Here is a 17,934-nt window from a genome sequence, read left to right as displayed (position 1 = left end):
TGAATTTACTGATATGAGCCCACTAAATAGAGATTATGAATTGAAAACCATAGCATGAGGGTAAAGAGGGCTCTAACAGTCCTGTTGGTTGACTGGCTGAAACATGGGACCAAAAGTGGCCTATACTTTAAGAGGCTGAAAGGCCAGAACTAACTGGTGTATTATGAAGGAAGGGATCCAAAGAATCAGGGATATTAAATGTTAAGAAAGGATTTATCAAGTAACACCCGTTTACTCACCCCAGCAGGATCTAGAACATATACCTCTCATGACCATGAGAAATAAATTTGTGAGGGGAACCCCAGGATCCTTGTAGAGCTTTGTGGTCACTCTTCTCTGTAGGTCAGAAATTACAGTTGGCGGGGGGCGGGGGGGTGCCTGGGTGGCTTAGTGGGTTAAAGCCTCTGCCTTTGGCTCAGGTCATGATCCCGGGGTCCTGGGATCGAGCCCCGTGTCAGGCTCTCTGCTCAGCGGGGAGCCCGCTTCCCCCTCTCTCTCATTGCCTGCCTCTCTGCCTACTTGTGATTTCTGTCAAATAAATAAAATCTTAAAAAAAAAGGAAAATTACAGTGGGAACTGCTTCCACTGAATTGAAAAACCTAAATGTAATGGAGACCATTAGATCCTAGGGCGGCACACGCAGAATGGTGGCACTTAATCACCAATGACAAGGTGGGCACGGATACTATAATAGACAGTGGAGTCAACACAGGATTCACTATAGTCTGATTTGTAGCGACCATGGCATTGATCATAGTACTCCCAGAAGTGAAGTCAATGGGCAGTCTACTAAATTTTTACTAGATTTGTATAAGACAAACTCCAGAACAAGTGGACAGTAGTCTAACTTAAATCAAAAACAGTCATGACCTCCCAATTAATTCTCAGAATTGAGCCATTTACAGACCCAGAATTCCTTGAATGAAGCAGGGAGGCTAGGTCCCCTTGAGAAAAACCTCATTACACCCTGCCAAAAATTTAACACTGTTAATATATGTACCACCCTTCCCCAAAGGGTGACTGCATTAAGAAAAAGGTAACAGTCAAACCTTTGGGGGATTACTGGACTTGGCTCTCATTTCAGGAGACCCAAAATTTTTTTATAGTCTACCAGTCAGGAGAGAGACTTATAGAGGTCAGGTGATGAATAGATTTTAGCTCAGATCCATCTTCTGGTGGGTTGAGTGGTTACTCTGTGGTTATTCCTCAGTTCTAAAACACACAGTTGGAATAAACATACTCAGTAAATGGAAGAATCCCTACATTAGTTCTCTGACCTGTGCAGTGAGAGCTATTATTGTAGTTCTGGCCTCCAGAACTTTGAGAAAATAAATTTCTGTTGTTGTAAGCTGCTCAGTTTGTAATATTTTGCTATGGCAGCCCTGAGAAACTAACATGACAACCATATTAACAAGACAGGATTTTATCCTAAGGGTAACAGGAGCTCTGAATGAGTTTTAGGCAGGTAATATCCCAATATGATCAAATTAGCATTTAACAAAGAATAATAACCAGAGTATGGAAAAGGATCTAGAAGTAGGGAAAAACTAAAGGTAAAAAATTCCTCTAAAGGTTGCAGCCAAAATCCTGATGAAAGATAATTGAGCTCTGAACTCTAGCAGCTGGGGGGCAGGGGGAGTGAGTAAGGCTAAGAGGAAGATTTGCACGGCAACAAAAATAATTTGAGAGATGCAAAGAGTATTCTCCTTTTGGTAACTTCTGCCCACCTTCCACTCCCAAAGCACTGTGTAAATCCACATACCATTGTTTGGTATTTTCTACTTCAACAAATAATTTAAATAATTTAAAATTTCCATACTGATAAATTTACGAAAAAATATGAATAAGATGCAGTTTGCTAAGCAAGGTGTCCTATAACTCAAGGATGATCTGCATTTTATAAAATGAAAATTCTCATAGTAATATATATTAGTAATCTATCCTAACCACCTTGTCTAATAAATATTATTGCTCCTGTGGTTTTTTTTTTAAAGATTTTATTTATTTATTTGACAGAGAGAAATCACAAGTAGGCAGAGAGGCAGGCAGAGAGAGAGAGAGAGGAGGAAGCAGGCTCCCTGCTGAGCAGAGAGCCCGATGCGGGACTCGATCCCAGGACCCTGAGATCATGACCTGAGCCGAAGGCAGCGGCTTAACCCACTGAGCCACCCAGGCGCCCTTGCTCCTGTGGTTTTTGCTAGCATCTATGACACACTATCTTTTACTCTATTTATGAACCTCTCCATCTACTTTATTATTCGACTGTAAAGTCCTTTAAAGCAAAGCTGTATCACCCCCACTTTTGTGTTCCTCATGTCCCACACACAAAACCCAAAATAAAAATTGGCTTCACAATGGTCCTGTATTATAACTATTTTATAGTTATGACCTTTAAAAACTGCAAAACTATCAATAAAGTGCATTTACCTGTATAGCCCATAAATTTTCCAGGGATTTCTTGATTACAACAACGACTGCAAAAAATCTGCCCACACAGTCGGCAATGGTGTCTGCGCCTGAAGGTTGTAAATTTCTCACTACAGTCATAGCATTCTTTACATTGGCTGTCTGGCATCCAGTATTGCTTCAGGTCGCTATCCTGTAACAGTAACAATATGTGAAACTGAAAATATGAAAAGATGCAATGAAAAGTGCAATGCTAATCAATATCCTACAAGGTTTCTTCTGCAGAAATTGACATCTTATTTCAAGAATTCATATGGGAATGGAAAAGATCAAAATCACCTTAGGCCTTAAAATAGCCTTGAACAAGGCTTAAGTTGAAGGACTTACATTACTGTCCATCAAGACTTATTCTAAAACTATAGTAATTTTAGATAGAAAATTCATTCAAGGATAGAAAAAGAAATGGAACTATAGAACAGAAAAGAGAGCCTGGCACACCCTCACACACGTATATGAACTTAAGACAAGATTTATAATGCAATCAGTGAAGCATGGTCTTTTCCAAAAAAGCAAAAACAAAACAAAATAAAACAAACCAAAAAAATGGTGTTTGGTCCAATTAGACCTCTGTGAGAAAAAAAAAAGCTTGACCCCAAAACTTCCCATGAATTATAAAGTTTCTTGAAGAAACCATGAAAGACAATCTGGGCTAAATAAACACTTCTTCAACCGAAAAGCACTAACTTAAAACAAAAAGCACTTACCATAAAGGGCAGAAAAATGATAAATTAAAGTTAAGAATTTGTATTAAAAATGTGTTCGTAACTGGAGGAAATACTAGCTGAACAGTCTTTCGAGTCGAGTAGCATTATGCCATTTTTAGTGAGTATGGCATAAGCCCCATATAAGTATTTAATAAAAATCTTCTAAACCCCGTAGAGAGTACCTGGCTTTTCCCCTCCATGATTTCCTTGAGGCGTTTTAATACTGTGCTGAGGCTTCGAAGCTGAACAGCTGTACGAGGGTCATGACCTCCAAAGGTAGGTTCTGCTTTCCTTCTCGTGTCTGAATCAGATTTACCAAAAAAAAAAAAAAAAAAGAAAGAAAGAAAGAAAAGGCAACCTTGTTATTAGTCTCTAATATCTATGCAAAATAAGGTGTATATGTGATGCACAGTGCCTTTATGTTCTCCCAGCCACTGATATGGATTGAGAGTTAAACTAGTTTTTATAAAGATAAGCGGCTGTTGGAAGTATTTATTACCATGTAAAACACTGCTTCACAAGCAAGTAAGGGCTACCTAAAAAAAGCACTGTCTAAGACCACTGATGGCTTTGAGGCCAGACAGACACATTGCTCAGAAGGGCCCAAAATTCATTATGATTTACTGGGCTCTTTGTTCCCAAATCATCATAAATACCTGCTAAAAATTTAGAAGAAAAAGCAATCCCTGTGAGTTGACCTAGCTTAGTGTCTACAGCCAAACAGTAAGCAACAGTTCAGTTCAGTCTACAGACCAAGTACCTAAAGCCTCATGAAGCAGATGATCAGAAAAGAGTTTAATAACCACATCCCCAAAGACTGAGAGAGCTCAGAATATCCAGGGCGGTGATTTACCCACAATTCCCTTCACCAAGATCTAAACAGATTAAAAACACCAAAGAACTGCTAGAACTCCAGTCCCACCCTTTCCTGCCACCTCCTTGACCCTGCATCTCCAAACTGAAAGACATCACTTACACTTTTAATAGCAATACCGAAGCCAGTCCTATCAATAGTAAACCAAATTCAGCTTCAAGGACAAAATGCATACACCCACAAAAACTGTGATATTATTTCCTTATTTTAGAGTAAGATTACGACTGAAGTTTCCTGGCTCTGGCTGTTACAAAACTTAAGAATGAAGGGAGGTGGCTTGATAAAAGGGATGAAAATCTCTATTAATTTAATCTCATTAACAAATAACCTATGGAAATCAAGATGGAAGATACCCGGCCTCAAGTCTTTCTCAAACTCACGCTAGATTTGTTTTAAATGTTCTTTGTTTGGGTTGGGTGGCACAGAAAGGATTACCAAGAAACGAGTGGTTGTTCTCTGAATCTAAATTGACAAAGAACTTCCCAAGACAACTGAATAACACAAATAATTATCAAAAGTGCACCTATGTTAGAAAACTTTAAAAACTTTTTCTATAGTCAAATGCTAATTTCAGCAGACACCTCAGATGTGTTGTTACTGGAATACAACATGCAAGCATTAGAATGACCAAATTCTCCTTGAGTATCACAAAATAAAGGAAGTGTCCATAATTCATAAGGTAAAAAGAGAGGCAGATGAAGCTGTTAGACTGCAACGGCTGTGCTCCCAGGCAGCGACAACCCCTTGCATTTAGCTATTTAGAAGCATAAGAGAGTACTAATGGCATCACTCAACAGAAAAGGAAACGCAAGCCTTTGCTGGAACCAAAAGAATCACACATGAAGGTGAAAGAGACCTGAGAGGAAATCTGGTCTAGCACTCTGCCCTAAATAACCTTAGATGCTTCTCTTGTAAAACGGATATTACATAATGAAATGATGTTCCTAAAGTCACAGGGCTAATAAATTGTGGAATTACAGCCTTGCAGTAGAAAAAGGAACTTGATTGGTCAAACAGTCCCAGGCTTCCGAAGCTTAAATGTAAATGTCTCTAGCAGCTAAGGCAGAAAGAATCAAAGAATCAGAGGGACTCGATAAAAGACAGTTAGGAGTGGTAAGGATTGCAGCAAATTAGACATTACAAGCTCCACCCAGTGATTTTTTTTTTGAATTTTATTTATTTATTTGAGAGAGAGAGAGAGTGCACATGAGCAGGGGGGAGGAGGAGAGGGAGAGGGAGAAGCAACTCCCACTGAGCAGGGAGCCCAACTTGGGGCTCTCGATCCCAGGACCCTGGGATCATGACCTTAGCCAAAGGCAGAGGATTAACCAATTGAGCCAACCTGGCACCCCTACCTAGTGATATTTAAATTCAAGTTTATCAAAACACCAAGGCAAGGTGTGATAGGCTGTCAGTTTGTAATCCCTAAGAGGCTCTAGTCCAACTCCTAAATTTGACAAATAAGGAAATTCTATGCTTAATTCAGCATAGGACATAGTCAGATCCCTCAACAAAAACAACAGTGTGGCCACAGGTCAGGTTTAAAAGCAAAGGAGTTTACTGAGCTTAAAGGATAGGTGGGGATGGTCTCTTCCTTCCCACAATCTGGGGTAGAAGAAGAGCTCCTCTCTCCCTCTCCCCCTTCCCACCCTCTGGGTCTTCCTTCCAAAATGGCTGATGGAACCCAGGCTGAGGCTCATTGCCCTAGGAAACGTGCACAAGCCCCACTCCAGTCCTCAGGTTCCATACCGAGTCTCAGCTGGCCGTAAGATATCCTCCCGCCAACCATCATTACCTGTGCCTGCCTACTTTTCACTCAAGGATCTCATGAGGAAGCTGGCCAGACAAGATAGGATATGGTGTCGAGGGACACTTGACTTCCAATGCTGCCCCCTCCTCCTCTCTTAGGCCACCTCTCACTGCCTTTCTTCTATCACCTTTAGCTGGGCAAACCACTGTGCTGAGTTCAATACTCTAACAGAAATAAAACATCACACAACTCATTTGTTTTGTCTCTCGATTCAGGCACTGACCCCCAGTCTATACTCATCAGAAGAGCATGAAAATGAAGGAGATGACTATAGTAGACCAGGACAGAGAATAAACAGGCAAGAGCTCAGCTCATCCAGCCACAAGGACAGTCTGCACCCCAACAAGGACAGGAGGCCAAGAGCAAGTGGCAGCCCGCTAACGGAGGTGACAGAGTTCCGCAGCCAGAGGCATGCGCACCACATTATACTAGCCATCCCAAGAACAGATGCAGAATTCATTCACAAAGTTGAAACTAACCTGTGTTCTCCTGGGGATGTTGCAAACTGTTCTCTTCTGAAACCCAAGCAAGTAATTAATCAAAAAACAGTCAAGAGATCTGTGCTTGGCCTAAGTTAAAATTTAATAAAGCGCTTAGGAATTTTTTTTAGGTATCAACAAATTCTTTCACTACCAAGGCAATAGCGTCATTAATTCTGAAGAGCACCTGACTATTCCAAAACGGTAGAAAAGTTAAGTCAATAAACAACCTGGGAAACACAATGACTGGAAAAATCCAACACATGAGAGAGATGAAATGAGAAGCACCGTCTCACCTAATACTGCTGAAGATCGTCGCTGGAGTTCCTCATTAAGCTGTTTTTTATAAGGTGTAGGTGACCTCACAGACTGTGTTCTTGAAGGAAGCTGAGGGCTGGCCCAGCTTCCAGCTAGAGGCTGCTGCTCTCCCTGGCCCCCTTCTGCGCGCTCTGCAGCAAAGGAAAGCTTGGCATTATTTGAAAAAGTAAAACTCAAGAGTTCAGCAAAGAGGATGAAATTGTTCAGAAAACAATGTAACTACGTATTACTTGCATAATTAAAAATTAAGTTTAAAAAAAAGAAATTCAAAGAAAGTGACAAAATTACAAGCTGATATACCCTTGGCATATGTGATCCCCAGTTTGTTTTACATTTCATTAGAAATATTGTGAGCATATTAAAGGAAATAGAATACAAGCTTTACATGACTGCAGAGAATTTTTTTGATCGGTTTTGTTTATGGGGTAGATACCATACACTATTAAAACAGTGCAACAGTAAGCAGATAGTAGGGGCTCAATAAACATTTGCTGAATAAGAAGATTATTATTTTATGACGAGTAAATATAATGTTGTATCCCGGATGAGATCCTAGAATAGAAAAAGGACTTGAGGTAGAAACTGAACAAGTATGATTAAAACACATACTTTAGTTTACAACAATGCATCAATGATGGTTCATGAATATAATACAGTATAATAAATATACTATACTAACGTAAGATGATAATAGGGAAAGCTGGGTGTGGGAGTATATGAGAACTCTGTACTAGCTTCCCAATTTTTCCATAAATCTATAAGTAAATAGTAAGATTTTTTTTAAAGTCATTATCTTGGGGCACCTGGGTGGCTCAGTGGGTTAAGCCTCTGCCTTCGGCTCAGGTCATGGTCTCAGGGTCCTGGGATCGAGCCCCACATTGGGCTCTCTGCTGAACAGAGAGCCTGCTTCCCCCTCTCTCTCTGCCTGCCTCTCCGCCTACTTGTGATCTCTGTCTGTTAAATAAATAAAAAATATTTTTTTAAAAAAAGTCATTATCTTAAAAGTGGACTAAGAAGAGGAGGTTTTATACAGCTTTAAATATGACTACTATTAAAAGTCAGTTAATACTACTAAAATTTCTCCTGAATTCATTTAATAATTAACTCTCAAATTCCTTACAAGAGGGATTACTTTCTATTGCATATCAAATAATACAGACAAATAGAAAGCGAAGATACAGGCCATATTTTTAAAGATTTTTTTCCAGGTAAAAAATATATTACTTGAAAAGAGCTCATTTAAAAAGTACCTTTTCACTTCCACTGATGGAATGGACAAGTTATGGGGATGAAAGGCACAACACAGGGAACATAGTCAATGGTATATAAGAGCATTGCATGGTGACAGAGGCAAGCTCCACTTGAGGGAGCACAGCACCACGTATAGACTTGTCCAATCACTGTGCTGTACACCGGAAACTAAAGTAACACGATGTTGTCAGCTACACTTCAGTGAAAAAAATAAAAATAAGGAAGACCCCAAACAAAGGAGATTCTATAAAATACCTGGCATGTTATCTACTAAAATGTCAACCTCACAAAAGACTAAGAATAGGAGACTAAAAACAGACGAAAACCAAATGCAAAATATGACCCTGAACTGGATCCTGGAAGCGAAGTTTTCTTTTGGGAACACTTCATTTGTGTGGAATACAGACTGTTCATTACATAAAAATACTGCATCGATACTGAATTTCCTGAAATAAATAAGTAAAAAGTATCTATTCTCTTGATATCATTACATTTATAACTTAATCTAATGGGTTTAAGGCAACAGGCATGATGACAGTTTAAATTTTGGAAATAGAAGACACTTTCCTCCCATATGCTGATTCTTCTAGTTTTATGGATCTAATTACAATCTTTTTGTCTATTAACCCTTAAAAGAACAAAGTCCATTCTGTGAATTTAAGAAAGTTGAAATATATTAAGAAAGGGGGAAAAAAGGCTAACTTCAAAAAGGGACCTCTTTTTAACATTTAGTTTTCAATTCAGATCTTTAGTTACCAATAATTAGTAAGATTGCAGGGAAAACTCTAGCTTTCTCTTCATAAGCAATAAACCCCAGTGACCTATGGCTAAAGCTATCTCCTTGTTGATTATTTCACATCCTTGCAAAGACACAGCATGAAAGCTGAACAAGAGAATTTCGGAAAATCAAAACTGCAGCTTCTCTGATCCTTAAGAATAATGCTTACCTTTGTTAAATCGAAAGAGATTGACGAAAGAACTATATGCTGATTTAAAAGGAGGTTCGTCCTGATCAGGAGTCAAAGGCTTAAAGTGTGTGAGGTGAGAAGGACTAGTGGGAGACCGCGGCAAATCATTAGCAGAGTCCACGGCTGGGGAAGCCTTATCATCTGTGGCCATCTCATGAGTCTAAAACACAAAAGACAGGAGTTCCTAAGGAAGCTCAAAAGTCGAAACAGCAGCCCTAAATCTCTGGAAATCTGACTCTGAAAACTCAGACCTCTGAAAACCAAAGAGTAAATAAACCTAGTTTAGCGTATATTGCAAATTAAGGCTTAGAAACACTGCAGTCTAGATCATAAGGGTCTCAATCACATGAAACTATGATTATATAGCCAATCTAACTGCCTACATTGTTATTCAATCTACAGAAAACATCGAAATCATTAACAATTTGGAGGTAAATATAAACGTGAGCAGGAAAAAAGAAAAAGCATTTTGACATAATTTATATCTTTTTCATTTTAGGATTTTTCTTTTTAAAGACAGATACTCAATACGGGGGGAAAACAGGTTTTACACAAGCATATTAATTCCTCAAAATTTTTTGAACTTATTTCAATTTTTTCTTTTAAAAAAATGCATACAGGGGCACCTGGGTAGCCAACAGGTACGCATCTGACTCCTGATTTCAGCTCAGATCATGATCTCAGGGTTTATGAGCTGGAATTGGAGCCCAGTACGGGCTCTGAGCTCAGCAAGGAGTCTGCTTGAGATTCTCTGTCCCTCTGCCCCTCCATCAGCTCACATGTGGGCGTGCTCTCTCTCACTCTCTAAAGTAAATAAATCTTTTTTAAAAATTGGAAAAATAAAAAATGTAAAACATAAATATTTCCAAGATGCAACAGTCAACCCTTAATGATACTTGTGTATAACCTCAAAAATTATATATTTCTATAATATGTAATTATATATTATATATATAATATATATAACCTCAAGCCATGCCTTATCAGTTCAAAAACTATACAAATCAACAAGCTATTCCTAGCATCTCTTCTTCTAGGCACATGAACCTGGTTCTTCTCCTTTTAAGAGTAAACTCATATAGACATTAAAATGAAGATCTTAAAGGGCTTTTTCCCAAAAACTAAAAATCATAGTTCAACTGAAGTAGGAAAGGTAACCACATCAACAGATGGAGGTTACAGAAAAACACGAGTGTCTATTTCCTGCCATATTAATACTTCAAATAAATGAGAACCATAAACTACACATAACTTTAGTCATTAAAGTTCTATAGTTTGTCAACTAATTTATGTTTTACTATGAGGACATCATACTCTTTCAAATGCTTTTCATTTTCAAGATCATATCTACCATCTTGTTTTATTTTTGCAAAAATCCTGGAGAGAGCACAGAGCTGGACTTATTACTACATTTCATCTTGGAGGCAAGCAATGTACACTAAACCTAAACACCTTTCTTGAGGGTCACAGAGCTAGTCAGTGATAGAACTGTAAGCAGACCCCAAAGTTTCATTCTAGAATTCCTCTTTAGATCAAAATTATTTTTGTAGGGGCGCCTGGGTGGCTCAGTGGGTTAAGCCTCTGCCTTCGGCTCAGGTCATGATCCCAGGGTTCTGGGATCAATTCCCGCATCGGGCTCTCTGCCTAGCAGGGAGCCTGCTTCCCCTTCTCCCTCTTCCTGCCTTTCTGCCTACTTGTGATCGCGTGCCCGCTCTCTCTCTCTCTCTGTGTCAAATAAGTAAATAAAATATTTTTTAATTATTTTTGTAGCTCTTCACATACTTCCAATTCTAGCCTAACTGAATTCTAACTACTCAAGACATTGCCTGATTAATAATTAATTAATTAAACAAAGCAGAAATCAAACCATGAACTTGAACATGATTTGGCAATAACTGTTTATTGGTACGGTGGCGGAGGGGGAAGGAGGAAGAAAAAGAGGAAGGAGTGTTGAGGAAGAGCAGACAGAGAGATGGAGGAGAGAGAGGAAAGCAGAGGAAGGTGGAGGAAGGAAGGAAGAGAAGGAAGGAAGGAAGGAAGGAGGGTTGGGAGCCCGCAGAGTGAGGGAGGGGCTGGAGGGAGGAAGAAGAAAGAAGGGGAGGGAGAGAGGAGGCCTCTAATACCATCCACTATTGGGGAGAGTAGTCAACAATCCATATTCCAGCATAAAGGATTTTGAAGCAAGCTGCTGACTGAAGAAATGTAAACTCAAAAAGAGGGGGAATGGGGGAAAAAAGGAAAGAAAAAAAAAGCACTAAGGAAAAGGGATTATGTGATTACAGGAACACTCAGGCCTGGGAAAACAGTCTACATTCTACTTTGACATAAATAATGTCAGAAGCAGAGTTAGCAATCTGAATAAAGAATCTCAGCCTTACTTCTGAGGGTCACCCACATACAAAACTAATTAATAAGCTTTGGAAATATGAGGATAAAAATTACCATGACAACACTCAGCAACTATAATCTCTGAAACATAAACACAGTCACACAGTTCATCTCAAAAATTCCATAAGGACACCGGGATCTTGAAAAAAATTATAATTCTTACTCTGGAAGCTTAAAAACTGTCTGTGATATAAACCAGGAGTCTTTGCTAAGTGATAGGCAATTAGAAATATTAACCTACTCTTCCAAATGCCAGTACTCTGCCTCTTCTCATTTGAAGGTTCCTAGTATATACAGACCCACCACCGGCTATCTCGGCGATTAAGCCAATATGAAAGCTCATCAGGTATTAAACAAGCCCGATCTACTAGCCAATTTCAAAATAAAGCAGATGAAAAAACCCAAGTATCAGCTGAATCATTCCTAAACACAGTTTTTAAAAATACTTAAAATGTACCCAAAATAATACAAGTCAGCTGAACACCAGAAATGTCAGTTTCCAACAACAAAGGGTTTTTTTGTTCAATTTTTCATCAACATGCCAACAAAAACACTAAAGCAAGACCACAACATGATCCATATTACTCTTCGCAAAAAGAAGAAAAAGGGAACACTCAGGGAAAGAAAAAGGGACTGTAGTCTGGCTCCACAAAGACTTCACCTGCCCAGTCTGTCAAAAACCCAAATCCAACCAAACAAAAACAAAACCAACCCAAAATGAAAACTAAGGTTATTTTTGAATCCTGATGGGATTTTGGAGTGGCAGAAAACCAGATTCAAATAAGTGAGAAATAAGAGAGCGCCACACCCGACCCACTACCTCTACCGTCAGCAGGTACTCATTATAAAAGAGGATGCACTGAATCCACACCTGATCATTTAGCATATGCCTACACACTTCCGATAAACCTAAGTAACTTGCTTTATACAGAATTCTAGCACTTCTCATATTTCTCGAGTATGTTAAAAATAATAACCACTCTACTGGAACAAGAGACTCTTAATTCCCTAAAAATACCCATCACATTTCATCCTCACCCTTTTGTTGGGAATATTCTAAGCAAAGGGAAAATACTAACTGGGAAATCAAGCCTCCTCCTCACACACGGGTAGAAACGGAACGGACTCGAAGAGCAGAAGCAATCATTTAAGGAGGTAGATACGTATTGGAAAACCCACTATTGGTGTCGTGTTCTGTAGCTCAGGAACTTTCTCCTTCAGTCTACGGCGGCAACTGACAGGAGGAGGAACTGGACTGTGCACCTCCAAAACAAGCTCGGGGACACGGGACAGGAGACGGGCAAGGGAACTTCAAATGTTTCCGAGGAAACCGCTTCAAGAACAGCCGCACCCGGCTCCCTTCCCCGCTCGCCAGAGAAGGGGCAACCGGGGAATCAGGGAGCCGGCTCGCTACGGGCGCGAGCTCTCCGCCCTTCGGTGCCCTGCCTCGGCCGCAAGCCGGCCTCCCGACACGGTTGGGAAACGCCAGCTCTCGCCCTCACTTCAGCCTTCCCCACCGCTCTGGCCCCGGAGCTCCTCACACCGGCCTTCTTCCCCGCTCTCAGCGCCAGCCGGCCGCGCGACAGGCCGCCTCTTGCCAGCGCCTCCCGCCCCGGCCCCGCCGGCCACCCTCCACCCCAGTCGCCGCTTCACCCCGTCCAGGCGCAGGAAGCCAGCTCCGGAGCGCAGCGACGGGGATACTCGGGCCGCCGGCGGTTGCTGCAGGAAGCAAAGCCACTTACATGGTTGATGCGGTTTCTCGCTTCCCCCGAAGGCTCCGCCCCCTGTTCCTCCTTCTCTCCAATCCGCAACTCTCCCGGGCGCCGGCTCCGCCCCCTCCTTCCCAGCCGCGCCACGTTCGGATCAGACGCCCAGGCAAAAGGAGTCGAGCTCAAATAGAGTCGTCTTGGGCAATTTGACTGATTAGGCCGGCTCAGCCTTCCCAGAGGAAGCCAAGGCGACTGCGCGCGTGAGCATCACGCGTGCGGGGTCACCGGACGGGTGCTGTCTGGGCCGCCGCAGTTACCGTATGTGTTCGATGATGAGGGCTCTCGCAAGCTGTTACCGCGCTCCGCGTTCGCAGGGACTGACATTCACGAGAGCGCAGACCGTTGTCACGCTTAAGTGACGGGCAATAACTGGCCCTGTGACCGTAAACAAATTACTAAGTTCTTCGGGCTCCTGCCCTCAACTCTACAATGAGGCTGATAACAACACCCACTGCACAGACAGCGTCTGAAAATAAAGTAAAACATTTCACTTAAAGCTTCTGGCACAGTGCCTTACCCCAGAGTACGCGATGTGAGCCCCAGAGCTAGTCTTCTCGTTCAAGCTTTTGTGTTGCACCAAGACTGAGTGCAAAGAAAATTACCAAGCCTCGTCTTGCCCAGCCTGGCTAGCGTTAGCCCATCTTTTTGTACTGCTGTGAGACAACATGCCCAAACCTGCTGACCCCAGTTGTGGGGCTTGGCAGGGGCGGTCAGAAAGGAAACCCAAAGTGAGGGGCTATTTTAATTAAATTCGTCAAGCCCTTTGCTCAAGAGTTTTGGCAAATCCCTACCCAGTTTTCCTCGAGTTAGCCTTCTCGGCTATGGAGAGCAGCACCGAAACCGGACAGCTGATACCAGTACAAGGAAATCCCTAACACCGTCCCGGAGGCCCTCAGCAATCTCCCTAAGAGTTGTCAGCTTCCTCTTTGATTTCTCAACTACTATCCCACATCACACCCTTCCTCCTGCCCCATTACCTTGACTATCATTCTCAGCAGAGAATCTCACCTACCTGAGTGAGAAAGTTGTGATTATTGGGTGTGACCTCTAACAAACCCTTCGTTGAAGCACGGACTTATGGTTCTTACTGAGTCTATTATTATTAGGATATGTACTCAAAATAGCTTTTCCTTTTCTTTTTTTATATTGATTCCCAATATTCAATTAATTAAATAAGGAGACCATTAAACTGAGATAGTTCTAATGTCTTACTAGCCTTCATAAGCAAACCCATACCTAAGCCTGTAATACCTCAAGCTTATGAATTTGAAACCTAAGGCTAACCAATCACAAACAACCACCTAGGCTTTACAAACACAGCAACTGCCTAAGCTGTAATCTATCAAACAATTTCCTTGTTTTGCTTTTGCTTCTTCTCTATAAAAGTCTTTCCCCTGGGTGCCTGGGTGGCTCCTCGGGTTAAGCAACTACCTTCCCGGAGGGTCACTCAGTAGGGAGTTTGCTTCTCCCTCTGACCCTCCCTGCTCTTGTGTGCACATTCTCTTAAAAATAAATAAAGAAAATCTTTTTTAAAAATAAATAAATAAATAAAAGTCTTTCCCCTAGCTCCTGCCCCTGTAATGTTTCCAATAATTTCATGTTTGGCAATGCTCAATTCCTGCTCAAATAAGCTCTTAAAAATTCCTGCTCAAATAAGCTCTTAAAAATTGTAATATGCCTCAGTTTATTTTTAACAGTAGTAGTACAGACTCATGATTTTTTTTACTGTATGTTATAATTCATTACTGTACCACTCTTTTTGATAGTCAAGTTTTCTCTGATTTGCCCAGGGAGAGCCCCTTCAAGCAGATTCCATATACATTTGACATGCCTTTCTCACTTTCTGAGCACTTCCTTACTTTCTCACCCAATAATATACACCAGACTTATACTTAATTAACCTTGCTCCAGGTCTAGAATTAGAAGTTCTGTAAGGATCCCTTTAATAGAGAACACAAAGATGTTTTTAAAAATCATGAAAGTCAGTTCTGTCTAGGAAGTCATGAAATTGACACTCTCATACACTGCATGTGAAAACAAACATAAATAGGTATGTCCCTCCTAGAAAATTATCTGATGGGTCTAACAAGTGCCTTAAAAATGTTTATGCTCCTTCATCCAACGATTACAAGTCAACAGTCGTGCCTAAGGAACTGTTTCTAGTGCAAAGTAGAATGTAGTGAAATATGTTTTTCACAGTTATTTAAAACTAATAAAAATAAAAAGGAAACAAATTTCTAATGAACACAATCTGAAAGCAAGACAATCAAATGATGGACAATTATGCAGTCATTAAAAATTATGCTAAGGCTTTATAGTGCACGATTCTTCATTTCATGGCCAATCATCTTAAAAGAGTTATGTTCCTTTTCCCCACTTCCCATTCAAACGTCAATCCTCTCGACTATGGCTTCATTCAGAATCATTCTGATAGAATTATTCTTCTTAAGATGCATTTGCCAAAATTATTTTCAGGCTTTGTCTTCCTTGCCTTCTCTGTAGTACCTTCTCCTTTTTAGAAACTTTCTCTTTGGTTCCCATCAGCCTGTGCTGATTTTTCTACTACCTCCCTGACAATCCTTGCCATTCTCTTTTGAGAACTACTTTCCTTCCACCCATCTGTTAAAGATGTGAAGTATTCTACAGAGTTCTCACTGAGGTTAACTTTTCTTCTTATGGTATACTTCTAGATTATGACCTCATAAATTCCATGGCTTCCACTACTGTCAATACACGCTTTTATTAGTTTGCTAGGGCTCCCATAACAAAATGCCACAGACTGGGTCGCCTAAACCACAGAAATTTACTTGTCACAGTTCTGGAGGCTGAAGTCCAGATCAAGGTGCCTGCTGGGTTATTTCCTCCTGAGGCCTCTGTCTCTGGGTTGCAAATAAATGGCTACGCTCTTGCAGCCTCTTCACACGTTCATCCCTCTGTGTGTGCACATCCTGTGTGTCCATATTTCTTCTTCTTCTAAAGACACTAGTCAGATTGGATTAGGGACCACCAATATGACTTCATTGAATCTTAATTACATCTTTAAAGGTCCTATCTCCAAACACAGTCACATTCTGATTTATATGGGGTTAGAGCTGCAACAGATGAATTTGGGGGAAAGGACACACAATTTAGCCCATAACAATACTAAAGATTCTCAGATTTCTCTCTTTAGCCCAGATACCCCTTCTGAAATTATGTGGCTAACTGCTTCCTTAACACTATATCTTGCTGTCCCATAGGCATCTCAAATTTAACAAACATTACACTTAACTCTTTATCTTGGCCATCAAACCTGTGACTCTGTCTATATCATTTCTTTGTTGAAGGGCAACATGTCACCCAAACCCCAAGCCCAGAAATTACCTGCAATGTTCTTCCTCCTATAATCTTCATGGCCAGTAATTTTCAATGAAGTGAATTTCCACAAGGTAGAATAACTGTTCATTCTACTTCACTTTTTAGATCATCAAAATGAAAACACAAATACCTTGAAGTATTTATGAGAATCCCCTATTATCTGGATGAGGGTCTCATAACCAAATACAGACAGAAATTTCATAGCCCATGTTTCTATTTGTGCTTACAACAGGATATAGAACCAGCTAATATTAAAATATTCAGATTTTTATTGTCCAAATGAAAACCAAATAATGTCAAGGCATGCAATATAAACCAAACAGAAAAATGGTATGCTAAATGAACCCTCACATGACACCCAGAATAGCAAGCTAAGTTCAAAAGAACAAGAGTCTGAGCAGTGAGCTTCATATTCACATTTCAAGCAGTAACTTAAGTTCAGCCAAACATCATTTGTTACATTTAACTAATGTTGTTAATAGGTAATGTATAATTTTATAGTTTTATTTCTCATCATTTTATCTATAAATTTATTTTTTAGTTGTATAAGAGCTAACAGCATAAGGAGCATATATCTAGTTTATGCATCTTATAATGAGTCAATTCTAGGGATCTATAAAAATAATGTTTTCAATGAAAAAGGAGTTCCTACATTACTGGCTTAAGAAACAGTTTTGAGGGTGCCTGGGTGGCTCAGTCAGTTACGCCTCTGCCTTCAGCTCAGGTCAAGGTCCCAAGATCAAGTCCAATGTCCAGCCCCATGTCCAGCCCAATGTCCAGCCCCACATCCAGCCCTATGTCAGTCTCCCTGCTTAGTAGGGAGCCAGTTTTTCCCTCTCCAGCCCCCCTGCACTTGTGTTCCCTCTCTCACTATCTCTCTGTTATACATAAATAAAATCTTTTTAAAAGTCATTTTAAAAAACCTACTGTTTTAAGATGCTGAGACTCCCATATGCTACCTTGCCTCCCATGTCTGCTCAGAGCCAAATTTGCAGTCCAGCCTTAGCAGTGTTTAGGATTTGATGGAATACGTTTTGTGATTAAATTCACTTTCATTCTGTATAATTTCCTATATTTATTCTGTCTTCTCCTCACATATTTCAATGTATTTTATCATGCTATATTGTATATATCTTGAAAGCTGCCCTCAATCTTTCTCAAGCAAGAACGAATATGCTTTTAGTAGTAGGCAAGGGGTGATAAATAATGTGAACCTGATATAAAATGGAGTAAATTTACAATCTCAGGTAACTTTGGATCTCAGATTCTAGATGAAAATACAAGCTTATACTCTTCTATAATCATTTCCACAAGAATAAATGGAGGTAACTGCTACTTTCCATTAATCTACCTAAAAAAAATCAACAAGTGAGGGGCGCCTCAGTGGCTCAGTGGGTTAAGCCTCTGCCTTAGGCTCAGGTCAAGATCCCAGGGTCCTGGGATCCAGCCCCCCACGGGAGCCTCCTTCCTCCTCTCTCTCTCTGGCTGCCTCTCTGCCTGCTTGTGATCTCTCTCTGTCAAATAAATAAAATTTTAAATTAAAAAAAAAA

The 17,934-nt window shown here is 40.5% G+C and overlaps 1 protein-coding gene across 4 annotated transcripts in view; it reads right to left on the bottom strand.

Moving 5' to 3' along the window:
* Window positions 1-13,098, bottom strand: part of PIKFYVE (phosphoinositide kinase, FYVE-type zinc finger containing) — a 78,552-nt gene extending 65,454 nt beyond the window's left edge. For 2 of the 4 annotated variants that reach the window (XM_032354605.1, XM_032354609.1), the window contains exons 1-5: window positions 12,338-12,991; window positions 8,850-9,030; window positions 6,630-6,782; window positions 3,353-3,471; window positions 2,428-2,599 (exon numbers count right to left, since the gene is read on the bottom strand). In XM_032354605.1, coding sequence (XP_032210496.1) covers window positions 2,428-2,599; window positions 3,353-3,471; window positions 6,630-6,782; window positions 8,850-9,021 — 616 coding nt within the window. In that variant the 5' untranslated portion in view covers window positions 9,022-9,030; window positions 12,338-12,991. The other 2 variants (XM_032354607.1, XM_032354606.1) reach the window with 2 other exon arrangements.
* Window positions 13,099-17,934: the final 4,836 nt, after the last annotated feature.

This window comes from Mustela erminea, chromosome 8, assembly GCF_009829155.1.
Source record: "Mustela erminea isolate mMusErm1 chromosome 8, mMusErm1.Pri, whole genome shotgun sequence".
Taxonomy (NCBI): Eukaryota; Metazoa; Chordata; class Mammalia; order Carnivora; family Mustelidae; genus Mustela; species Mustela erminea.
The sequence above is the reverse complement of the archived record's forward strand: the minus strand, read 5'-3'. Positions and strand labels throughout refer to the sequence as shown.